The sequence below is a fragment of the Anomalospiza imberbis genome, chromosome 14 (assembly GCF_031753505.1).
Source record: "Anomalospiza imberbis isolate Cuckoo-Finch-1a 21T00152 chromosome 14, ASM3175350v1, whole genome shotgun sequence".
Taxonomy (NCBI): Eukaryota; Metazoa; Chordata; class Aves; order Passeriformes; family Viduidae; genus Anomalospiza; species Anomalospiza imberbis.
Genome location: NC_089694.1, coordinates 11,547,115 through 11,572,096, shown reverse-complemented (window position 1 = coordinate 11,572,096; position 24,982 = coordinate 11,547,115). Strand labels below are relative to the sequence as shown.

The 24,982-nt window shown below is 43.1% G+C and overlaps 3 protein-coding genes across 6 annotated transcripts in view; 2 read left to right on the top strand and 1 right to left on the bottom strand.

Moving 5' to 3' along the window:
• COL4A6 (collagen type IV alpha 6 chain) overlaps positions 1 to 7,762 on the top strand; it is an 87,226-nt gene extending 79,464 nt beyond the window's left edge. For both annotated transcript variants that reach the window (XM_068204896.1, XM_068204897.1), the window contains 10 exons: positions 257 to 328; positions 1,603 to 1,728; positions 2,078 to 2,194; positions 2,368 to 2,529; positions 3,442 to 3,540; positions 3,808 to 3,954; positions 4,331 to 4,447; positions 5,144 to 5,335; positions 5,563 to 5,849; positions 6,424 to 7,762. In XM_068204896.1, coding sequence (XP_068060997.1) covers positions 257 to 328; positions 1,603 to 1,728; positions 2,078 to 2,194; positions 2,368 to 2,529; positions 3,442 to 3,540; positions 3,808 to 3,954; positions 4,331 to 4,447; positions 5,144 to 5,335; positions 5,563 to 5,849; positions 6,424 to 6,684 — 1,580 coding nt within the window. In that variant the 3' untranslated portion in view covers positions 6,685 to 7,762. The remainder of the gene's footprint in view (positions 1 to 256; positions 329 to 1,602; positions 1,729 to 2,077; positions 2,195 to 2,367; positions 2,530 to 3,441; positions 3,541 to 3,807; positions 3,955 to 4,330; positions 4,448 to 5,143; positions 5,336 to 5,562; positions 5,850 to 6,423) is intronic.
• A 1,793-nt stretch (positions 7,763 to 9,555) lies between these two features.
• ATG4A (autophagy related 4A cysteine peptidase) lies at positions 9,556 to 20,966 on the bottom strand. Of its 2 annotated transcripts, none has more exons than XM_068204918.1 (13): positions 20,812 to 20,966; positions 19,445 to 19,555; positions 18,212 to 18,283; positions 17,768 to 17,866; positions 16,434 to 16,535; positions 15,832 to 15,904; positions 14,851 to 14,930; positions 13,627 to 13,814; positions 13,445 to 13,523; positions 12,377 to 12,522; positions 11,749 to 11,805; positions 10,789 to 10,900; positions 9,556 to 10,461 (listed from the first exon to the last, which is right to left on the bottom strand). In XM_068204918.1, exons 1-13 carry the CDS (start codon positions 20,819 to 20,821, stop codon positions 10,397 to 10,399), a joined length of 1,194 nt encoding a protein of 397 aa, XP_068061019.1. In that variant the 5' UTR covers positions 20,822 to 20,966; the 3' UTR covers positions 9,556 to 10,396. The 2 variants fall into 2 exon arrangements, with proteins under 2 accessions (XP_068061019.1, XP_068061020.1); XM_068204919.1 differs by lacking the exon at positions 20,812 to 20,966 and adding an exon at positions 19,795 to 19,927.
• Positions 20,967 to 21,051: 85 nt separating this feature from the next.
• PSMD10 (proteasome 26S subunit, non-ATPase 10) lies at positions 21,052 to 24,981 on the top strand. 2 transcript variants are annotated; one of them, XR_011004112.1, is made up of 6 exons: positions 21,052 to 21,207; positions 21,305 to 21,403; positions 22,386 to 22,532; positions 22,639 to 22,805; positions 23,531 to 23,663; positions 23,806 to 23,944. XR_011004112.1 is itself a non-coding variant. In XM_068204922.1 (5 exons), exons 1-5 carry the CDS (start codon positions 21,094 to 21,096, stop codon positions 23,957 to 23,959), a joined length of 681 nt encoding a protein of 226 aa, XP_068061023.1. In that variant the 5' UTR covers positions 21,052 to 21,093; the 3' UTR covers positions 23,960 to 24,981. The 2 variants fall into 2 exon arrangements, 1 of the variants encoding a protein (XP_068061023.1); XM_068204922.1 differs by lacking the exon at positions 23,531 to 23,663 and having other exon boundaries at positions 23,806 to 24,981.
• The last annotated feature ends 1 nt before the right edge of the window (position 24,982 follows it).

The window sequence follows — 24,982 nt, the reverse complement described above, 5'->3', positions numbered from 1 at the left end:
ATGAGCAGAGGAAGGCTTGGAAAGGGAGGGGCTTTCACTTGGTTTGAATCACTAATGGGTGTTCACGGAGAGAGCAGTGGGAAGAGTTTCTGTGAAGGGCACTTGTGTGAAGGAAGACTTTACAGCTTTATGTACTGTGCTCCCGTGGGTCAGGTTTCTCTCATGTGTTGTATTCCCCATGAGCCATCTTATGCATTTCCACCTAAGTAGATTGTTTGCCCATTTGCTCACTGATGTGTTCCCAATGTCTCCTCAGGCTTTCATGGATTTCCAGGTTTAAATGGTCTGAATGGCTTGCCAGGCACAAAAGGGTCTCCTGGAACACCAGGTAAAGGAAACGTGTAGTAGAAGTGTGATAGCTAGGGAAAGATATAACTGATCCACCATAAGAGCAATGTTTCCCCAAAAAGTTCCCCTATTTCACCCAGTTCTGGCTTTAATTATGACCTGAAGAAAAACCTCAGGATACTGAATGTGCATGAAGTAATTCTTCTTCAATGCCAGTAAGAACAGGATGCAGCCTGTGGAGTTGAGGAGGCTTTTCTGGTGATGGTTCCCCTTGAATTCCTGAATGATTGTGTCACTTCTGGAAAACTAATGGAACGAAATCATAAAACTCTTTCTAATGGAGGCTTGATTTGAGCAGGGCAGCACCAAATGCTTGCTTTGAATTGACTTAGCAATGAAATGTTTCTGTACTGCTTTTCAGAGCCCTCCGTTATATGGAGCTCAAAGAAGGCATCAATAAAATCAGAAGCTGATTTCTTTTATTTATTTCCAGATTCTGCTTTTAGGGAGCTTTTGTTGGGCTTTTTCATATTTTGAATCATATGAAATGGAATGCAGTTTTGTGTTGCAAACAGGGTTTTACTAAAGTAAAGAAGTGAAGAAAGACCTTACCAAAAAGACTTGTTTAGTTACAGTCATGTTGTAAAGTTACACCTAAAATTTGTGGCAGCTGTTTTATGCATGAAAATGGCTAGACTTCACGTGTACACCTGAAACAATACCTGTGTTTTCTTTGTTTAAAACTTTATCAGAAGGCAATGATTTGCAGCATATAGATCCCTCACAATTTTCCTGAGAGAGCTGCTTTTAGTGTATACTGTTTCCAGAGTGGCATTCTGAACATCTCCCTGCAGCTTTTCAGGGAGCCTCTGGCCTGCACCACGTGTGCCTGTGTGCATTCTGCAGCAGTCTGTGCAAACTGAACTCCCTCCCTGTGTTGCAGCATGAAGCCCACGAGGTTATTTAAAGACCAGAAGCTTGAGTTTGGTGTGTCCCAGTGAGAGACACAGCACGCATCTGGCAGCAGATCCTGTCACAGGACTGCTGAGTTCCCATTCTTGTGCAAGAGCTTGTGGGGAGACCAGAACAGTCATATGCTTTTCTCTCAGCATCTCACATATTGTTTAACTTCACTCTGCACAACCAGAGTAACATGTGAGGCACCAAATCACCAATTCCAGCTGCTCTACTGAAAACAGCAGAGACAGTAATAAATGGCTAGTTTTTAAATTACCACTCATTTTGTGTAATAATTTGACTGCTATTCAGCAATTTGAATGGGCTCTCTTATATTTGTTAACCATGTTTAATTAGGTCTGAGTGAAGCTGGACTGAAAGGACCTGCAGGCCTCCCAGGTACAAAGGGTGAAGAAGGCTCTCCAGGCTTGGGAAGAGGAGCTGCAGGATTCCCTGGACCAAAAGGCTCATCAGGAGACATGGGTAAATACTGATGTTCTGAAAGTAGGATGTATTGCATCTGAGGTTAATGGGTTGCATGGTCAGCAGAACTACCAGAGACAATTCCTGAAGCCTCAAAGGTGGTTAGAAACTTGACAGGCGAATGTGAAATCTGTGATGTTGCTCTGTACTTTGAGAAACAGTTGGTTGCACAGTTCTGAACGTATCTATAGCTCTCCTGAACAGCACAGTATGTGTTGTTTCCCCTCCTGTAGTGAGATGTCTCTTTGTTCTCCTCAATATAAATGCTCCCTAGCCACTGCTTCTGTCAATGTCTGTGAAGATCCATGAAGACCTTTGGTTGTCCCTCACTTCGTGTTTCTTATTCTAGGTCCCCCTGGTCCTATGGGACTGCCTGGCCTGCCAGGAACACCTGGAGTTTCTCTTCCATCTGATATACGGGGCAGACCTGGAGATGCTGGTGTTCCAGGCACTGATGGGAGTTCAGGTGTGTGTGCTTTGGAAGCTTTGTCACAGTGGCACTGGAACCATTCAGTACCTCACAGCCTTGTTGGAGAGGCTGAGACTCCAGTCTTTCCCCACACAGAAAGAAATGCTGGGGATAGCCCCAGAATTTACTTTGCCCCAGAAATAGATTTTGCCAATTAACTCTGTCTCTAGGTTTTCCAGGTCCTCCAGGACCACGAGGGCCCCCTGGCCCAGCTTCTGACCAAGGTGACACAGGCACTCCAGGTTTCCCTGGTGTTCTTGGCTTGCGAGGCATTAAGGGTGACGCGGGACCCACTGGTCCAATTGGGCTCCCTGGAGCATCTGGATTCAAAGGTAATCTTGCCTTGAAAGGATCTGGGAGTGGTTTGGCAGCTGTCATCTTGACAGTAAGAATGGTCGTTGGGTGGTTGGTGTGGCCTCCTCGTTCAGGCGTAACAGCTGAATTTGATGTCTCAGTCTTTCCTTTTGGCTCCTGCAGATTTTACCTATTGACTCCAAAAGCAGCAAAGTGGGGCCAGCTCCAGGTGTTCTTCAATGTGCCCCTAGTTATGTTTTAACTCTTACCTTGGTTTTCTTTCTGAGTAGGCGTTCATTGTTCACCTGCAATGTTGCTGTGCTTGTTGACTCACTTGTGCTCTCTAGGCAACGACTGCAGTTGCTGTTTCATCCCACCTGTCCTGTATGCTCAGAGGCATTAGTGTGGTGGATTTAGGTCTCAACAAGAGGCTAAGAGGATTGTAGGAGTTCAGAGATGTTGTTTTGGGCTGAGGCAGGGAGCACGTTGATCTCTCTTTGGTCTCTAGAAAGGAGGCCAAAGGGCAGCTGCACACAGGGACTCCAGGAGCAAGGTTTGAGAGACACCACACAACTCAAAAGCCAGGGCAGGATGGAGAACCACTGCCAGATGAACAGCTGTCTGCTGTCTTTGTAGGCTGGCGGATCCCATCCCTCTGTGCTGTGCATAGAGATGGATTTCAACCAGTAAAGATGTGTACTCTCCAAACCCTGTCCCTGGGCTACCCAAGGAAGGGGAAGAGTACTTTCAATAAAGTACAGTTAGGTAGCAGTGGACATTCTTGTCTTGAGGCTCTGCAGCCCTTGGGGATGTGAAATTGGGCACAGACTGCCTCGGGGGTTGTGGTCCCCTCATCTTGAAGCCCCAGTGCTGTTGCCACCATCAGTGAGAGCCACAGCTGTGGGTCAGAATTAGTGCTTAGGCCCAGTCTTAGCTGTGTGTCTTTGCAGGTGCAAGAGGTGAGCCTGGCCTAATGGGCATGCCGGGTAAAGATGGGCCTCCAGGGGATCCCGGTTATGCCGGGCTGAAGGGTGAAATGGGCCATCGAGGTGAGTGCTGGAGGATTTAAAAAGCTGTTGTTTATTGCACCTGGTTTGGGCTGGGGGTGACTTCAGAGCTCCCTTAATGGGCTTGTTTGGGACTCTTGATTTCTTAGAGGCTGAAATAAGTTAGAGCTTGACATACTTTTTACAAGATACTCAGTGCTGATGTATAAAGGTGGTCTTAATTTCGCATTTTTCTCCTTTGTGTCAGGATTCACATCAAATCTGTATGGTTTTTATGGGGTACTTACACATCCTTTGCCCCATGTGCAGGTCCCCCTGGCAGACCAGGGGCTCCAGGAATAACCCCACAGCCAGAAGAAGTCACAGCCCCTGCAGGATTACCTGGTCTGCCAGGAATTGATGGTGTTCCTGGCTTTGATGGAGATCCTGGATTCCATGGCCCAGCTGGAAAACCAGGTAAAAAGTACACTCAGATCACCAAAATGCTGTTCTTCTGGAAGAAAAACACTACTTTATCAAATGCATTAGGAGTGTTTACAGGGTTTTTTTAATTAAGGAAATATTTCCATCAAAATGCATACAAATATAATATATATAAATAGAATGCTGCATTTTTAACCATGTGTGATACTCAGCTGCACCTCTTACTCCTTTTACAGACAAACAGATCAGGTGGAGTCTCTTTTGGAGGTGGCTGTTTATAACCACAGCTGGTGAAGAGTGAGCTCTTGGCATGGCTGCTGACATCTTATTTCCCTTCTGAAATATGATTGCAGGAGTCAAGGCAATAGTATGAGGAAACAATAATACTAATAATTACATTTTATTTCAGGTCCAAAAGGTTTGCCAGGAAGATCTGGTCTGAAAGGACGTGATGGCTTTCCTGGAACCCCTGGCATAGCTGGAGATCCAGGACTTTCAGGTGCCCCAGGACCACAGGGATTTGAAGGTAATTTTATGATTTGGGGGAGAACGGATAAAAAAGAAGCAAACAGTAGAATTGTGTTTGCTTACAGCTTCTGCAGAGACCCTCCCCAACACCCAATTACCTTAGGAAAACCAGGGGATGTCTGTGGTATTGTTTTGTATCAGTAATGAAGGAAATTTAATCTTCAGTGAGGAAAGTTCTGTCATAAGTCCTTGTTGATGTCACAGCTGGTGTTTCTGTAGGTGCAATTCTAAACACCTTTTGGTTTTAATGTTTTGTGGATGTGGGAATGATCTTGAAGATCTATAAGAGTGATAAAGTATTCACATTAACCATGGATGTGAGGCTTGGACAGGAGAGGAAAGGCACAGTGAGAAAGAAGAGGAGTATCATCAAGAAGAGTGCTATAGCAAAAATGAATTAATCAGGTTTTGGTTGGTGCTTTGAGATCCTCAGAGCTACTGTACTGTGAGATATACCTAACACTGGCACCAGAGTTGTTGGGCAAAGAAAGAGAACTAAAAGAGGAAGGGAATGGGTGGGTGGTGCTGTGAAATGACTGCTTTTGGAGCTGTTAAGTCTAGTAATTCATATAACAACCATATAGCTTGGGCTCCTCGTTGTACAAGACTGCCATAAGCAATGCCAAATGGGGTACAGAGCCAGCTGATGCCCACACTGTGCACTAGCAGTAGTGATTGTTCCTCTGTGTCCTAGGTGTTGCTGGGAAGCCGGGTCCCCTCGGTTTGCCGGGAATGCCCGGCCGGAGCGTGGGCGTTGGATACACTCTGGTGAAGCACAGTCAGTCAGACCAGATCCCCCCGTGTCCCATAGGGATGAATAAACTCTGGGATGGCTACAGCTTATTGTATGTGGAGGGACAGGAGAAGTCACACAACCAGGACCTGGGTGAGTTGAAAGAATTCTCTCAAGAATGAACAGCACAGTCCAAAATTACATTTAAAAAGCCATGCTGTGGCAGTGCAGAGGGCTGTAGTGGAGCTGGTGGCAGTTGGCTTGGCCAGATCCGCACTGGGAGCGGTGTCGCTCGTGCCATCCTCACCACTGAATGTTGGTGTCTATGACTTGGAGTGTTTGGCAGGTGCTTGGTATGACTACTTCTCTGATTTTTCCAGGTTTTGCTGGCTCATGTTTGCCTCGCTTCAGCACCATGCCTTTTATTTACTGCAACATCAATGAAGTGTGCTACTATGCCAGCCGAAATGACAAGTCCTACTGGCTCTCCACCACTGCTCCCATCCCCATGATGCCCGTGGACAGCGTCCAGATCCCGCAGTACATCAGCCGGTGCTCTGTGTGTGAAGCACCTTCCCAGGCTGTGGCTGTGCACAGCCAGGACATCACCATCCCACAGTGTCCCCTGGGCTGGCGCAGCCTGTGGATAGGATACTCCTTCCTTATGGTAAGGACACGACTGCTAATGCAAAGGCAGCTTCAAACATTTCCATCTCTCCTCTCTAATGAGGTCACTGGGACTGTGTTCTGTGAGTTACTTACAGGAACCTGGAACCCTGTCTCTTCTTGCCTCAGTGTGTTTCTTCATCAGCTGAGTTGCTGTAGCTCTGAGTTTGCTCTGTTTAGCACCTGCCCTGATCAGTTTTGGTGGCTGCCTAAGTTCTGTATCGCCATGGATATTTGTTCTGTAAACCATTAAATGTGGAAACAGTAATTCAGCTACAGTATTGACATAATCCTCTTTCTCAGTGGAAAAAGTTTTCCATTGCACTCCCCTAGAAGCTTATTAGTGTAAGATTACTAGAAAAACATGATGTCAGCATTATTGTTTCCAAACTTTCCCAACTTTCAAGTGAAAAGCTGGTTTTCCATTATTCCAGGCCTGCATATTCAGCCTAAGTATGTTCCTTTGCCTTCTAGCCCTGATCAAGAGACAGATACATAGCCAGGGTATAATTTTGGTTGCCTGTTTACCTCCTTCTGTTCCCTTGAGCTCTTTCAACTTGCCATCTTTATTTCAGCACACTGCGGCAGGGGCGGAAGGTGGAGGCCAGTCCCTTGTCTCACCTGGCTCCTGCCTGGAGGATTTCCGAGCCACTCCATTCATCGAGTGCAATGGTGCTCGGGGAACGTGCCATTACTTTGCCAACAAGTACAGCTTCTGGCTGACCACGGTGGAGCAGGAGCAGCAGTTTGTCAGTGCTCCTCCCTCAGAGACTCTGAAAGCGGGGCAGCTTCGGACTCGCGTCAGCCGCTGCCAGGTGTGCATGAAGAACTTGTAGTAACAGAAATGCAGTTACGGGGACAGTCTTTGTTACCCCACATTAGACATCACTGACTGGAGAAGGGTAAATTCACAAACCTCTTTTGTGTGTGTTTGATGGGTGAATCAAGACAGCCAGAACTCTACAAAAATCAAGTTTCAAGTCCAGGAATTTGTGCGCAGAGGAGGGAAAGACCAGTGTTCTGAAGCCATTTTTTTAATGGAACATGGTGCTATGTTTTTACTTCGATGATTTTTTCTCCTCCTTTATGGCTACCTCAGAAAGTCTCAGTGAGTTCCTTACTCAGACTGAAGAGCAGCTGACACCTCGTACCACTCCTCTGTCCAAGGCACATCCAGTTGTCACCCAGAGAGACTTTGCCTAAGCTATGCTTAATTAGTGTCTTTGCAAACAGTATTTGGTCTAGTGTAAGGGAGTGGAGACTCATTCTCCTGTGAAACACAGAACTAGCTAAAATTTATCAGGATATGCTGGGTGACTTGGAAACACTATGCACTAATGGTTGATAATGGATTTTCTTAGAAAAATTGATAAATGAATTATTTGCTTTGCTTATTACACAGATGGAACATTCTTTCCTCCAGTGACAGGCAACCAGTTCTAATCCAGCCTGCTATCCACAGCTGACCTGAATGCAATTTTTCATGTGAAGATAAATCCAAAACACCTCTGCCATTTTTCACTGTTTTCTATTGAAATATATTCCAGGTCTGTTGGCTTCAAGGTCTGTGCTTATCTCCTTGCAGCCACCGATATACAGCCATACTTTATTAGCCAACATTTTATTACTATGAACATAAATTTCCTTTCTGAGGCAGCTTTGGCACACTTATTTTCAAGCTTATTATTCAAGCTGTGTGTGGTCGAAAAGTAGAGCCTTTACTAGATGGCATGCAAGCTTATGCAGATACAGGAATAAGCAGCTATGGGATGTACATTTTTTACTCCTGCAGTCACCATGTGTTGTATACTGCTTCCTCTGGGCTTTATTGCTGTAAGTTTAAAAAAAAATGTATCTCTACTATATGCACTGTTAACTTTCCTTCAGGGCGTAATTAAAGACAAGTGCCACTAATTGGATTTTCCTTGTATGTTTTAGGGGAAACCCATGACAAAGGTACGGTTATACCTATAATGAATTCATTCAGTAGGACTAAAGTTATTACCATTACCTCTCTGGAGTGAAGCGTGTGAAATCCTTGTCTATTGACGTTCCAGGACATTTCAAAGGAGTGCCTTGCAAATACACTGTCACCTTGGCTTAAAAAACTTTTGGATAAAATTATTCAGAAAATTATTATTAATGCATGACTGAGACATTATTCTAAGCAGATGATAATCAGTAAAGATGAAAGTATTACTTGCATAACACATTATTATCTTCATAGATGGAGGTCAGAGCTCTCCAAGTCCTGGAGTTAAACCACACCAGAGATGAACAGGGAATTTGAGGAACAATGTAGTCTTTTATCTCAGTCCTAATTGTGAAAGATGAGCAACTGCTTTGGATGTATTTTGCAAATATCTTTAAGGCATTTTAACACTCCTGAGCAGCAGTCCTTTCCTGCAGGATATCCAGTCTAGTTTCTAGCTGTCCTGGCACAGACAGAGCATGTTGGCTTTATATCCTGGGTTATGCACATGCAACTCTAAAACACTTGTGTGCACAGAGCAAAGCTCAAGACTTCTGAAAAATCATGCAGATAACTAACAAAGTACAATGAAATTTTCAGCCACGGGGTTCCCATGGTGCTACAAGGAGTCTGGTTGGTCAGGTCTTTTATCTGCAAGGAGTCAGCTTTATTTTGAACATGGCACATGCAAAGACAATTAATTTATTCCCCAGGACCAGAGCTTTATGCATTTTAAGCATCACATTCTTTAGAGAGCTGCTTCTCTTGAAGTAACCAGCTCCACTGCTGCCCCTGTCCAAGCTTCCATCCACTTCCACCAGCCCCTCCCTGTCAGGTGCACAGAGAAGGAATTCCAATCACCAGCTGTTCTGCCATCAGCCCCATTTCCATCCATCTACCCCCACCCAAAATCCTTCAAGAGCTCGGCAAGGCTCAGGCTCCTCTCTGAAGAGGCTAAGGGTGGCTTGGGGAATAAGCACCTGGTACTCCACTGAGCATCTTTTAATTATTTTTTTTTAAGCAGGTACTGCTCAAGACTCAGCATTTCAGAGCAAGGGCTCATGTTATTTTTTTGTCTGTGGGGAGGAGAGGGCTGCAACTGATGTCATAAGCACAGTAACATCATGCATTAATGAAGAAGAAATACTTAATTTAAAATAAAACCTAAATCTGAGCAGCTAATCCATGGGGAGGGGAAGAAAATGGTATTTTTCCTACATGTTTAGTTTCCAAACCATGACTAATAAACATTGAAGGCAAACAAGATGAACTGTGCCGAGGTCATGACGATTTTCTTGGAAATCACACTGGCCCTGATCCAGAAGTGCAAGTGAGAGGAGACAGCATTCAGGATTTCTCTACATGGTCATTTATTACTGAAGATGAAAGTGTGTGATTCACGTCCATTGCACTATGGTGACAAAGTGATCAAAATGGGGACTGTGATAGTAAAAAGGAACTGTAGAATGAATTAAAAGATCTTTGCCTTTATTCTGAGCTGGTTTTCTTATAGTTGCTACAGAGATACTCTTTCTAAAAAGAAATAAAACTGCACCGGCTCTTCTGATAAAACTGGAGAATTAAGGCACTTTTACCAAAACAGATTTCAGAAGGCAACAAGTCAAAACCCAACAATTAAGTAATTTGCATATGCCTATATATTAAGTTTTAAGATAACCTGTGTGATATTTAGTTCACACAAACAAAATAACAAAATATAGCAGCATACAACCTATGAAAAGCTTAAGAAATTTATTAGATGCACAGATAAAGTGCAGTAACAGAGATACTTGTGTAAATCTTTTTTAAAATAAATAAGGTACAATTAAACCACCTTTGACTCACTTTAGCTCCAAAAGAAAAGTCAGCCTAAGTTTTAATGATTGAACTTTAAGGTCAAGGTGAAATATATCATAGCTATAACAGTGGTTGTGATCTGTATCAACTATTTGAGGCTCCTGTTCCTCTTGAGGTCTCCCAGAAACAGGAAGGCTATTGCAAAATGGATACGTTAGACATAGTTCCTTTCACAGAAACATTTTTGTCATAAAGTGTGGTTGCTCAAATACATGTTAAAATATTTAACAAGGAAACAATTTTCTCCTGATCCAGTTGATCTTTTAAACAAGACAATGCATTTTTTCTATGATGCAGCCCACAGGAAGGAACAGAAGTAGACATCCTCCTTAACTGAAGACTCTTGCTTTAAGAACTAAACTATTGCATTATATGAGAGCAAGAAATACCCATTTTGTTATCCCTTTCTCCAAACATACAGCCCACTGACAGACTTATTTTTGCCTTAATTTCAGAGGTCCATTTGTCTTCAAGAAAGACACACATTAAAAAGAGGTTCCCTTTCAGGGTCTTGTGATAAAATCTTTCAGTGCCTCTACATCTGGGGAAGCTCTTTGACAGAAGGAACTGTCCCTGCTGGAGTTTTGGATGATACCAGGTGTTTGTGCTCTGTTATCCATGATGTCAGGCACTTCTGGGCTAACATGGCTGTGTAATTTATGTCAATGCAATAATATTAGCAATATGTTCAATACTCAGAAGGGTCACCACAGTTTCCTTCATACACTCAGGATTTCAAATTCTTCTTCCAATTCAAACAGCTTGTCAGTAGATTCAATGAGTTCTGAAAAATTAATTAAACTATTTAGAATGTAAAGACATGCCTGATTTTGTTTACTAAAAAAACCCTCAAACCACGCCCCCCCCCCCCCCAAATCCTTCTGACATGCTGCCTTTGAAATATTTTCAAAGATTTAAAAATGTATTCTGCTAACACTTGTAAATTGGACAGGGCCTGTTTGGATAACTGATACTCTTACAGAGTAAGGCATTTAATCATGCAGTGATTGCTGGATCCTCAGGAAAGCCCAGTTATTCCAGCTGTGGTGGATCTCCTGTTGGCTGAGGAGCCCCACTCTGCTGCCCAGCAGCACATTCAGTGGTAGCACACCTGCTCCTGTGGTTGTCACTTCTGGCTTGGTTGGAGGTATGAAAGGAGGCCAGTGGGGTGGGTGCTTCTGGACCAGCTCAAACATCCGCAGGCTCTGTTGCTTTAGAATCTCCTGAGGACAGAATACAGACCGAAAAACTGCCTGCTTAATTAAAAACGCTTTTAATACTGTATATCTATCAAAGAACAAAGGCTGTAAATTCCTGTTAGGTCAGGTACCTGCCATCATGAATCACTGCTTCACACATCTCCAGTATTGTCCTACTTGAAAACACACCTGGAAGATGGATCTCTTAAACTCCTACAAGTTATCAGTGCATTATAATGAGCTTTTATATCCATACATCTGTAATTTTGTTTACATGGAGCAAACAGATACCAAGAACATACTTCTGCCTTTTAAAAGTAAATTACTTGCTTGAACCTCTCTGTGTTCAAGTTTTCTGTTGATCAATAGGAACAAAAGACAGATCTATCTACTGAAAAAACCCAACAGATTTTGGAAGATAGGTTTTGATCAGGAGAAACAAGTTATTATTGAAGCAAAATTTCACTGCTATCAGGTGAGCTACATCATATCCTCTACTTCAGTTATTTGCAAACTGCTTTCTGTAGCCTTTTATAAAATAAATGCTTTTGGTTGGTGGTACTTACATACCTGTTGTTTAATATTCCACCTGCTTGCTGTGTTTCTCAGTAAATGACTTAGGTATGAGCCTCTAATGCAGTACTGCTAACAGAAGACAAACTCAGGTAGGGGGTGTATGCATTTGCTCTCCCAGTGCCAGGGCTCAGGGCTGCAAAATGCTGAACAAGTTCCATCAGCAGTGTCAGCTCTCCCTGATCATTAGTGCCTCCTTCACTGGGGATCATCTGATTTGCAGGCCAGGGATTTCCATTAACCAAAAAAAGAACAGTATCCATGATTTCATACAGAGCAAAAAAATACAGTAGTGTTACCTTTTGTACAAGACTACACCAGTTATCAAAATCACATTCTTCTTTGCAAAAGAAGCCCTAAGGAAAGAATACACATAGTAATATTAAATACAGTATGTCAATGAGCAAAGATGCTGTGGTATCTACATATGGGTTATATCTCAAGTGACAATCACCCATAACCCAACCAAAGGCACAAGGATCAGACTGAATTTCTTCAACTACCACAGTATTCTTGTGACCTATACTGAATGACTTCTACAAGTATTTTCACTTGAAGATTTGTTGATTAAATAAGCTCAGGTATGTATCTTCTCAAGAGCAGCCAATGCACAGATGATAGCGACGGAATAAAATAAGGAAACCTGATTCAGTCCCTTGCTTTGACTTTCAAACTACTTCTTGGAAAAGGTCTATTTTGTTCAGGAAAGAAACTTAATTGGCTCCCCAGGATACAAACAGGTGGTCCCCTGCTTGAGCTAAAATTAATGTGTCCTATGCAGTTCAACTACTACGTGTTGAATTTTAGATTGCAGAAGAGTGCCCTGTGATCTTGACTGTGATCAAGGAAGCATGTTACTGCCCTTACCAGTACAGAGAGGTATTGCTTTGAACAAAGTACACACATTTATTATTTTCTAGCACCTACTAAAGCTACTGAAGGGTCCAAATTCATGATCTTCATTCTGTGTGGGGCTTGCTGGCAGTGGAAGCTCTTGTCATCAACTATGCCATTTTCTTCTGAATCTACAAAACTCTGAGTGGTGTGAGGGTCCAAGTAGATCAGCTCATTGCCTGGAGGGGTAAAATCCATATGATGATAACAAGCAAGAAGCAGTAATAAACACTTATCCCATCCAGACTTGTAAAACATAAATTGTATCATCAGCACAGTCTGTATATCAACTCTCTAGCTAGGGAGTCTTTAAGAGAACTGGAAAGCCAGGCACAACAGTATCCCACAGGGCATTTAGTGTAATTTTCCACTGTTACCTTTTAGAGTAGATTTTTTTGATTTTTTTTTCTACCTTTGTCACATACTTTCCTTTATCTACATGAAGTCCAGTACATTTTTTAAAAATCTCAACTGCAGTAATCCCTAACATTCCTCAGATCAAAGATACAGGATGACCACAAATCTAATCTGTAATCCCATTAGGCATTCACCCAGAAATTGAACAAATAAGTCTGACTAAAACAGCTCAGGTTTTACAAAAGAAAGAACAAAATACCCAAGAAGTTACAGATCAAACCAGGGTAAAATATGAAAGACTGAATTTAGGATCAACTATTGCATTAATAAATAAAGACATGGAAGAACATTAAAGACATACTGCTTTGATAAAAAAATGAAAAATATGAGAAAATAAAAGAAAGCCGGGAAGTGAAAGAATAAAACAAGAAACTCTTCACTAGAAAGTATTAATGATTAGAAAAAAATACAGTATTTAAGCAGCAGTGACATCTGACATTTGTTGAATGCTATCAACTTTTCTTAGTGTCTTGTTCTTGCTTATATCATTCCATATTTTTATATTAAGCTTTGCTGCTTCTTTTCTGTTCCTATAAGGATGGTCTCATACTGTTCCTGAAGTGTCTGAGTTATGTTTCTTCTTCTCCATTTTCATACTTAAAATGCTTACTACTGCCCCTTCCCAAAGAAAATCCTTTCTCTTTCAGTCATAGGATATTTGGAGTAAGTTTCTTTCTTCCTTACCTAAAAATCCTATAAAATAATAGGCATTATTGGGTTTCCCTCCTAATGCTCCCAAAGACTGTGGCATCTTAAAGCATTCCTAGGAGTCCAAAGAGAGAAAAATTAAATTGATTTGTTTATTGATATACCAGATACCTGAACTTTTTCCACATACACAAACAAGTCACTGAAGAATCTCTTACTTTAAATGCATCAATATACACTGGATTGATGTGATTAATCCCTAGCCGGAGAGGGATAATGAGCAAGAGGGGTTTCCAGCCTGGGCACAATCCTGCTGTGTTCTTGTTTTGGCCAAGAGCACTTCTGTGCAAATGTGCACTGCTGTGGGCAACGCTGCTGCTCTGAGCAGGGGACCAGCACATCTTCTCTGGGGGAATGAAAAGAGACATCAGTGAATGCACAGAGGAACACAGAGCAGATCTTTCTTTCGTGGAATAAATTACTATTCTTTTTCTTTCACTTATTCTATTTCTTTCATGAAATAAATTACTTTTCTAGACAGCTTTATAGAGCTCCTGTTTTAAGACAAAAGGAGCAGGGCATGGAAATCCTGACTATTTAGTAGAAGTAATTCTGGCAGTCAGAGTATGTGCTGGCACATTAGTGAGACATGGGAAAAACGAGGGCATGAATGTTTAAGACTGAAGTTACATTCACTACTTGCAGTATTAATGCTGTCAAGCTTTGCCTGGGAGGATATAGCAGAGTGGAAGGATTAGGAATTCTTCAGGGAGCTCTTCACTTCCAGTGATGTAGACATAACATAAGCAGAAGTAGGGACTAAAGCAGAACCAGGCTGTGGCTAAATACCACTTGTAAAACCACGCTTCTTACAGCTGTAAACTGAAAATGGGCCACATGTTTCTGAAGGATCTGCCCCTCATTTCCTTTTTGCCTGACAAGAGCAAATTTCTGGCAAACTCTGTATTACAAGCAATTCTCTGTATTTTTGCATACTGCAACTTCATTCCATTGCTGGAGTAAGAGTTAAGATAGCCCAGACCAAACTCCACCTTCTCATCCACATGGTATATGAGTCGGTCACCAAAAATGCCTCACTGTTCTGTGCTAACTTTACTTTGGGAAATCCCAAACCTGAGAATCCATTTCCTTTATTCCTTTTCTTACCCTGGCAAGAAATAGGGATGGTGCCAAGATTTTGCTCATACTTATATACATTCATGAGAGTGAATTCAAATCAAAAACTGTCACCAAGGAAATAATCATAGAACCATCAAATCATTTAGGCCAGAAAAGACCTTTAACATCATCAAATCCAACCACTACCCTAATGCTCCCAGAAGTAGTTTGTCCAAACAATTAAATTTGCCATGAGCTTGAGCTACTCTTTAATATCTGCTGAGACTCTAAAGCAGTGCTGCAAAAACTCCTGTTTCACTTACTGATGTCTTCAATGACCACTGTATTGTCCATAGATACATAAACTGCTAACGAATTCCATTCATCAAATAAAGCAAGCTTCCTAGAAAACACAGAGGCAATAATTAGTAAAAGCTTTCTAGGACCATGAGAGTAGCTTTTAACTCAGAACAGTTAATGGTTCTTGAAGAAAAAAGTCATTTATTTGGAAAAAAAATTTTTTTTAAGTCTCCATGTAATAAAAAGATAGTTTTAGTGTTTAACATATTTAGAAAAAAATAATAATGAGTGGTTCCAGGAAAAGCACACACACTATACCATGTGAAAACTGTTTTGTCCTTTTGCCAAATGCAGGGAGAGTAACAGCTCAACCACATAATTAGGTTTATTACTTTTTATTGCAATTAACAGATTCCACTGTGGGATTCTGCCCATGATGCCTAGCATCATGCAGAGAAGAAAAAAATTCCTATGCCAGTTTTTCCACATTACTCTGTGCTTAAGAAGTTCCACTAAACTCAGTAGAACTATTTCGGGTTGTTGAAAGCCAGAACAGCTCAATATTTTGGCACCCAAAAGTTAGGAGGGTGGCATAATAGCACACAGTTTTCTGTCCACTTTGTGTGACATCCAGAACTCTGGGAAAGGGAGTTCTTAGGCTGCACAGGCAGTGTTGGTTGTCTAAAATAAACCTGAAAAACTGATGTGTATGTCATGAAGAATTTTTAAGGGAAAGGAGCTGGAGGCCAGGACATCCTTTAGCTCCTTTTTCTCTCCAAAACGTGTCTGTCCCAGGGCTGCAGCAAATGGCACCCAGAACCTGCAGTCCAGCCTCCACCTGAAATCTGGGACGTTCCCATGTCCCTCAGCAAAGTCAGCTCTAGTGAGGCTTCCAGACTAGGAGGAGCTTCCACATTTTCTCAGCAGCTTTGGGCAGCACTGCGCGGTCTCCGAGCTCAGCAGCTCCGGGAGCATGTCCCAAGGGAGCCCCTGCCATGACTTACTTCAGTACTTGAGCAACTGTGTTTGGTCCAAACCACTCTCCAATGGACTTCCCCTCTCCAACACCCATCTGTGCTGTTTGTGAAAGGGAAAACACACACAGGAAAAGACCACAGAGAGGCTGGTCACAGTCTGTGTCACATAGCATGGCCTACTAATATCTTGACAAACACTCTAAAGCAAGCGCAAGCTGTATTTAGCAGCAACAATTATTTTCTCAATCTATACTCTTTTCAAAACTTAATGACTGCTAGTTCCCTTAGAAGAAGTTCCTTAGCTGTAATGACAACTACAATTATGTCCTTACTTACAAATTACAGCAGTAAGTTTTATGACTGTCTATTTTAACACTATCAACTCTGCTACCCAAAACCTGCACACTTTATCAAGAGCTAGATTCTAGAATACAGATTTATTTAGGCCTTAGTGAATAATATTTCTGAATTATTATACTTCATACCCACTTGCACACATTTTAATTTATATATAAAAATATACATTGTCTTCATAATCACCTTTTAAAAATGTTTCATTAACTTACTTCAAATGAGAAAGTTTCAACACTGCAGGAATCTCAGTAGACAAAGTTGATGTGTGTTCTTACCCATTTGGTGGATGGAATAACAGCAATCTTTTCTATCCAGAAAGCACCGTAAAATTCTGTGATATTCTTCTGGTTGTTTTTTGTGTTTTTCCCATTGCCAATCTTTCAGGAAAAAAGTTATACAGGTTAAAAAATAATGTTTTCATTGTACTGATCAGATTTCTAGATGGCAGAAAGCCATACAATGAGATCTTAAGAGACAATCCATCTCTAATATTTACATTTTATTTGGAGATCCTAGAAGTCACACTTTGTCATTTATTATCAAGCTGTCCTTTATCATCACATGCTATTGTGTGAAAACTGGGAAACTAAAATAACAATGCCAACTGCAAGTATATCCCGAGTGATCACTGCTGAGAATTGATAGCTATTGCTCTAGGTATTTATAGCTACTTATATATAGCTTCCAAGACTATTTAAAACTATCTGTTTTGTTTGGACTTTATTAGATTTGCAAGCATTTGTAGGATAATAAGACTCATAAAGCAAAATCCAAACACAATGCTGGCCCTCTCCCAAAGCAAAATCCAAGCCATAGCTTTGCCACGTGAGCTTCTGCTTCTAACATAAGGTAACCTCATATTTACTAACAGAAACATATACACAGGGCTGATGCTATTTAAATCCATACTGAAAGTTCAAGGTCTAGTTTTTCTCAGGTAATATGTTTGTTTGCCTACTCTTTTAGTTAAATCTTTGCACTACTGTTCTGTTTATTCAGTTATTAGAGTGGCAATCCACACATCACGCTGCCATAGAAACCGTGACAAAAGAGTGGAAGGATCACAGACCCAGCCACAGCAAGGTAACTGACAGAAGAGTGTCACGCAGAGCAGACCTCTGACACTCACCTGTGACCCTGCGATATGGGGTGTTAAGCAGGATTAAGCAGGCACTAGTGGGGTCTGCTGTGGGGTTTGGACTCAGGCTAATGATGGGTGAGAGGTTTGTGAAGTACTTTCTGTGGTGTCTATCACTGTCACTGTTGACACTGTCACCCTGGGCTAGCATTTTGGCAGCTACGTAATGCAAAGAGGGGAAGAACTCAGACCCACGGTAGCAAGTTTTCCCTTGGCTTCAACTTGGGTATTCCTCAAAAAGATTTATAAAATAACAACAGTGGGATTCCCTATTTGTCCTTCCTCTTTTTTTCTCTGCTTAAGGCTGACATGATTTTACCCCATCAGACAAGAAGAGTTCATTAAAAACCTTATCAGGGCATCACAGAGAGTTTCATTAATAAATTTAGGTTTTATGATTTTATGGAAAACAACAACAAAAATGAAACAGCCTCCAAATAACACAGAAGTTGCCTCAGCAACAGTACTCACCTCTTCCTAAATGTCTGCAGATCAGTGCCTGGGCCAGCATCATCTGCCCACACCTCAGCATGCATCCCCAGCCCGCGTCAGACGAGGGACCGGTGCCTCCTGGGAACAGAGGTGCTCCCATCAGCACGGGCCCTGCACGGAGCCCAGCTTCTGAGAGAGCTCACAGTCCAACCTCTAACAGCTGTCCCACAGCTTAAAGGCACTGAGCCAGCTCCTTTCTCCCCACAGTGCTGCTGTCACTTCACTGCTTGCCCCACAAGCATGAAGACCTGATTATATACAGGTACAAGCAAACACTGCTTTTAACAGCTTTAATCTTTTGTTTGCATACACAGTAAATTATGATCAAAATGTTCTAGTACTGTAAAAATAGCTTTTCAGTCCCCAACATCATCACTAATCCTGCTCATCCATAACCAGGCAGCTGGAATGCTGCATACTCACCAATAGGTGAAAACTTTCTTCTATACGTAAACCAGAGGCGAGCACTTATATCCAACAATAACTTAGATTTGTCTGGAATAATTTTAAGAGGAAATAAATTATTAAAACAGACTTAAAACCGAAAAATTCAAATTATCCCTGTACAGTCAATACATAGAGTACAAGGAAGGCTCCTGTAACTTTTATATAAAAGACCCTTAATACTTAAAACATTTTTTAGCAGTTTAAACACAGAAAGCTTTTGCAGACTGCTAATTAAAGTTAACTTATTACAGATGAAATAATTATTAGCCAATGAAATTTTACAAGGTGTTTGGAATGACTATGCCCAGCCTGAATAAAGCAACTCTGGAGAACTATGTCCTCAGGAAAGAACTGGTAAAGCAGGTTAAGAAGTTCTACGTGCAAATCAACATGGAATTATACATTACCTTCTAACTCAGCAGAAAGTAATTTTAAGAAAATGTTAATAATGTTAAATTGAATTAAACCTCTCATTTGCCTTGTTTGTTTAAACACATGCACTTACAGAATTCTGCAAAGGCTCTGAAGAATGCTTAAGAATCCTATTTGCTGCATTTCCCCTTAGCTGTGGCTCAGACTGGCTGGCTTTTCCAAAGGATTCTCCAGCTGACCAAGGCTGCATGCAGCACCCCTGGCTGTCCTGAACACTGTAACTGCACTGGTTTTGACATGTAACTCAGGAGGATGGCCCTGTCTTCTTCCCAGGGAGCAAAACTCATTTCTGAAGTCTTATTTTTATATAAACACATTACTCTGCTCTAACTTTTAGGTCATGTATTTATTTTCACTAAAATGCAGTATGTGCCATAGACTAACTTATTATTGTTATTTGAAAAACCATTTTAGTTGCAAGTAACAGGCTGTGGACAGCATCCCTCATAGGCAAATGACATCAGTAATGCTGAACATTTCCTAAAGTTATTTATATATTTATTTCTGAGGCCCTGATGTTGCGAAGTGATGAGACTCACGTCTGACAGCCTCTGCTATGAATGTGACCATATTGCATGAATCACAGTGGAAGCACATTGGCCTTGGCTCTGGTTTCTGTACAGGAGGAATTCCCCTGCTTACACCTGGTGTCTCACTGATGGAGAACAAACTTCCCTCACGAGACATTTAGACAATATAAGGAAATCAGGAGCTGTTGCTGCATGTGAATCTAGGACTATTCTACAGATGTTACAGATAATTTAATTCTAAAGATACCTGTGTTTAGGTGGTGTTGCCTTCCTAAAATCCACACTGGCTCATCAGTTTCTGGAAATTCTTCTAAGTAGTCTGACAAAATAGTGATCTGGTTTTCATACCTAGATAAAACTGAACAGGAATACACAAAATACAAACTCCATTTTATCCCCTTGTTCTTTTACGTACAACTTGGAGCTCTCAAACTGAACTAGTTTGTAGTAAGTCTTTGCAGCCTTTGGGGCTTCTGAGCAGTGCTGCCAGCTGCTTTTAATTTTCTCCCTTAAAAGCTCTTCTGACACCGAAATAGCCAATGCCTAGGTTTTTATTTAGATCCTCAGTGAGTGCTGAGAGAACACCAGGAATAACACCTTTATAAGCAGTCTCACTGAAGCCAGTGACAGAAGTTCAGGATCACTGCAGTGAGGATGAGATTTTATTCAAGATAATGAGGAAAGGAAAACAAAAAATTAGGCACCACAGCTTGATCTGAAACATAGGAAAAATACAAATCAAAGTGATTATGGCCTCATGCTTAATGGAAAGCATGTGAAAAGTGTTAGCAAGATTGAGCTTTACTTTCCCAACTGGAGATTTGAAACACTTCAATAAAAAATATATATATATTAATGTCATTATTCAACACCACATCTGTTTAGTGAAAAATAGCAAATGATAATTAATACTACCAAAAGAAGACAGTCCAACCATTTTCTAGATCATTAAAATGGTGCTTTTTGGAAGAGTGCAACAACCCTTCAAGTGCAAAAAATTAATGTAAAATCATATATATAAAGTAATATTCCATTAAAAAAATATACATTCCAGCAATCAAAAGGGAGCTGCACCACCCTCTGGCTGGAGCACCGAGGCCGCTGCCGAGCCCCGACAGTCAGCGTCCCCGCAGGCAGTGGTTAAACACCGCGACAGGCTCCCCTAGGGCTGTCAGCTCAGCAAAACAACTTCTCGCACCGTGCTCTGCATTCTCCGTCAGAAACGGCATCGCTCACTGCACTTCAGGAGCAAATTATCTGGGTTCTACTCCAAAGACTTAAGACACTCTCGATCCCCGAAATCCAACCGGAGGCACCTGCACCCCCTTCGCGGCCACCTCGGTCGCCCCCGCTCCGGCCTCCCCGCGCCCCGGCCGAGTCCCCTCACGGCCGGGCCCCCACCCGAGCTCCCCAGCCCCGGCCCCGGGAGAGGCCGCGGGACCCCAAGTGCCAGGCGACCCCTCAGGGCGGATCGCACCGCGCCGCCCGCGCCAGCCCCCCGCCCCTCAGCCCGCGGGCGTCTCCCGCCGCCGGCAGCCCCACAGCATGCCCGGAGCCCCGGCCCGGCCCCTCAGCGCCGCCCCGCCAGCCGTGCCCGCGCCCCGCGCCCCTCACCGGCCTCCATCCTCCCGCTGTCACCATCCTCCTCCCCTTCGCCCCGACACGGAGGCACAACACGGCCGCGCCGCGGGGCGCCCTGGGAGCTGCAGTCCCACCGCCGGCCCGGAGCGCACCGCCCCCCGGCCGCGGGACTACAAACCCCAGCGGCCCCCGCGGCCCGAGCGGCGTGCGGAGCAGGCGGGCAGGCGCGATTGGCTGGACTGGGCGCCGGCGCCCTCCTGATTGGCGGCTCGTGGGCTTGGCCCCGCCCCGCGGGCGGGGTGGCGCGGGGGCAGCATGGAGGGCGCGGTGTCGGACGTGGCCGTGTGTAACCTGGCGTTCGCGGGGCGCCTCGAGGAGCTGCGGGCGCTGCTGCTCCGCGACAGGGCCCAGGCCACGCGGGCCGACCAGGTCAGCCGGCTGCGGCCCGGGCGGCCTGGGGGCGGCTCCTGCCAGCCCCTGCCAGCCGCTGCCCGTCCTTGCCCCGCTCACCGCTTCCCTCCCGCAGGATCACCGCACCGCGCTGCACTGGGCCTGCTCGGCGGGACACACGGACGTCGCAGACCTGCTCCTCGGGCTTGGCGTGCCTGTGAACGATAAGGACGATGTGAGTGCCGCGGCCCTAGCCCGGTGCGGCTGAGGGAGCCGCGGGCCGCTGTGCGGGGCGGTCCGGGCGCGCAGCTGCTGCCGGGGCCCGGTGCTGTCGTGGTTTCAGCCGCAGAGGGGCCCCGGCGGCGGCCGGGGACAGCTCCCGGAGCCGCTTGCGCCGCTCCCTTCTCGCCCTCCTGCCCCTCCTCCCGTCGGCTGGCGCGCCCAGCGCCGTATCTGGCACTTGGGTCCCGGCTGCTCTGCGTGCGCTGGGAAGGCAGGGTGAAGTGTTCCGCATTTGGAAAAAGGCGTGAGGAGGAGATTTGAGACCTGCCCCGGAATTTTAGGAGAGCTGTGCTTATGAAGGAAGTTGCAAAACCAGGGGTGTTTGGGTAGTTCTTGGGGTTTTCACATTACCTTTATCACCGCGTGATCTCTCAAATATGTTTTGCTAAATCATGAGGTACCCTGAAGATTTCTCATACTGGGGAAGGTATTAATAAAGCAGGTGCAGGTTCAGTGATTTCACAGTTGGAAGGGAGATGGCCTGCTCCTGTTCTAGAGGGAGAGTTGAAGTATTTGTATCCATTACAAAGCATCCTAAACGTCATCCATAAAGAAGGAAATGTCTCATCAGTTTAGAGGGTAGGATATAGAAAAAGTTGCAGAAACTTTTTAACACCCTTTTCTACAACTGCTGTTTGTTCTTAAAAAGACACTAGTGTAAATTCTGCAGAGACAAAGTTCTGCAAGATACCATGCATAACTGCATAGCAGAAGTGATTTCTATCATTTAACTGGCAGCTTTTTCCAGGTACTGAATGCAGGCATGTAAGAAGACATGAGCCTTGTGTCTAGTGAAAATCAGTAATAATTTAGCTTTACACTGGTAAGAGCATGAGCAGTGTGAGTAGTTCAGGTTTGTCTGGGTTATGCATTATCATGTTTTTCTGCCTGAAACTCATGGTTTGAATAATGTGAATTTTTTCTTGCCTCTGTAGGCTGGTTGGACACCCCTGCACATTGCTGCTTCAGCAGGCCGTGATGAAATTGTAAAAGCCCTCATTGCTAAGGGTGCTCATGTAAATGCTGTCAATCAGAATGGCTGCACACCCCTGCATTATGCAGCCTCCAAAAATAAGCAGGAGGTATGTTTACCTAAGCTATTGAGCTGGTGGTGTTCTTGGAAGAAGGATTTAGGTCTATTAAGCCCACATCCTCCTCCCCTGCTCCTTTCTCTTTCAACATACTCAGATTGCAATCATGCTTTTGGAGAATGGAGCAGATCCGGATGCAACAGATCATTTTGAATCCACCCCGTTACACAGAGCGGCAGCCAAAGGAAACCTAAAAATGGTCCAGATTCTTGTGCAGCACAATGCCACTGTGGACATACGGGACTCTGAAGGGAATACTCCTCTGTAAGTAATTTTTTATTTTTATTTTGCTCTAATATAGCATAATCTCTGAAAAGCAGCTCCATTACTTCGTCTTTTTTTTTTCATTTTTTTGTTGCTGCAAAATACACTCTTGCTTCCCATCCCTGTGCAATTAAAGAGTATTTGAGAAAGTCATACTTAGTATTTTGCCATAGTGGTCGGTACATGCATACTTTAACTTGTGTTACTGCATCCACTTAAAGAGTGTAGAACACATTTTGTATTAATCTGGAATACACTGGTTGCTGCTACAGGGTAGAAAGTGAGCTAATGACATCAGAGTCAGAGGAAACTGGTCTTGCAGGCTGGTCTACTCTGTCCTGCCAAGCAAGAGCTCATTTCAGAAGCTTTTCTTCATCTCTCTAAAGAAAGTAAGTTGTAATTGAAGTACAGTCAGCCCCGTGTTTATTGTTACCTTAGAGATCAATTTGAATCTGTAAGGATTACAGATACTTTGGAGTTGGTGTCAAAACCACAGTGGAATCCAGATTTTGCTGTGAATAAGATCAAGCAGTAAGTTTTAGGGGTACATAAACCCCAGTATGGCCCTGGAATGCACACGGTTCTTCCTAGGACACTGTGCTAAATGGAAAAAAAGCATTTGCTGCATTTGCAGTAACTCATTATTTTTTAGCATCAGACAATTTATTTCTCACCTTCAATTTAATAGAGATTTCCATTCTCTCCATGGATTATGTTCTCTTTAGCTTTGCTGACTGCAGAGCCAAATCCTAACCCAAAGAACTGTCTTAACATTGCAAGGAGAGCAGCAGGAGGAATGTTCTTGAGTTGCTTAATGATGACAGAGGGACTGGACAGCAAGCTTTGGAATCTGTCTAGGTAGTTGGCTGCTTGTGGATTTATTGTTCTCAGATGTATCTTCCCCCAACATTCACACTGTCATTTTGACATGGTGTTATTACTGCTCTTTAAAAGCTTGGACAGTTTAACAGTGGCTGTGGGTTTCTTGTTCTCACTGCAGTCATTTAGCCTGCGATGAAGAGAGAGTGGAGGAGGCAAAGCTGCTGGTGTCTCATGGTGCAAGTATTCACATTGAGAATAAAGAAGAGCTGACCCCTCTGAAAGTGGCAAAGGGTGGCTTGGGAGCCATCCTTAAAAGAATGGTGGAAGGCTAAAGGGGGCTTCCCACTTGAGTCTCTCTCCTGTTGCACTTCTACTTAGGATTGCAAACTTCCTATTTTGATAGCTCAGCTGGGATGTCACGTATGGTATCAGCATGGTAATGAAATGTTTTTATTGAAGCTGTCCTTCAAGTGCAGTGCCAAAACAAGTCTTTGTACTTCCTGTTAATTAAATAGTTCACTGATTTGAAAGTATTTTTTCAATATCTTGCAGTTTTCTTTGTTTACAGTGTGATGTGTATAAATGTGGTATTCCTTCTACTTCAGATCTCAATTTAGAATTATTTCTTTCAAGAAACAGGACCAAAAATGCTTTAACCATTTAAAGCCAATTTTTGTTTTCTTCTAGAGTCTTTGTTTTTTTCTCTTAGCCTTTGTGATTTGTGTGTGGGGTTTTGTCTGTGTTTTGTGGGTACTGATTGTCTTTCTCCAGATGATTCTAAGCTACACTGTATTTCTCTTTGTAGAATGCAGTTTGCTTAGTTACTTAGATAATTGTATCCATTTTGCGACTCCTGGTGTATTAAGTGAAATCTGAGTGTTTAAACCTGTTCTGTTACTGGTTGTTACCGTGTTTTTCTCTGAGTCTTTGAGTACATGTATTTGATGAAGTGCACTGGACTGCTTGCAGAATGCAGGCCCAGTTTCAGGGCTCTCTCTGCAAATACACTGTTTTATAATGGATGGCTCTGGATACTCCTCTGGGATGTACTTCGACTTCAATATTTTTCTTCTTGTTCCTTTTGTAGGTTTCTTTTTCTGTTCTCTTTGACTCCCATATGCAGCACTGACACTTGCAGTTTACCATATTATTTTATAACAGAAACCTGGTTTAAACTTTATTTACTCATAGCAAATCCTGATATTAAGTTATTACAAGGCAGAGCTAACAATGTAGAGCCTGAAAAGTGCCCTCCTGTCCTGATGTTGTTAAGATAACTTTTAGCACCAGTGGATAGATTTCCCCTTGAATAAAGAATGAAATTCTGTGAAATAAAGAACTTTCCTAAACAACAG

Coding starts and splice junctions, on each gene's coding strand:
- ATG4A (XM_068204918.1), bottom strand. Junction 14,931..15,831: donor ACAGTTGCTCAAGTACTGAA/GTAAGTCATGGC, acceptor TGTGTTTTCTAG/GAAGCTTGCTTTATTTGATG. Junction 12,523..13,444: donor TTATTTTATAGGATTTTTAG/GTAAGGAAGAAA, acceptor TTACCCCTCCAG/GCAATGAGCTGATCTACTTG.
- PSMD10 (XM_068204922.1), top strand. CDS start 21,094: ATGGAGGGCGCGGTGTCGGACGTGGCCGTGTGTAACCTGGCGTTCGCG. Junction 21,208..21,304: donor AGGCCACGCGGGCCGACCAG/GTCAGCCGGCTG, acceptor TCCCTCCCGCAG/GATCACCGCACCGCGCTGCA. Junction 22,533..22,638: donor CCTCCAAAAATAAGCAGGAG/GTATGTTTACCT, acceptor CAACATACTCAG/ATTGCAATCATGCTTTTGGA.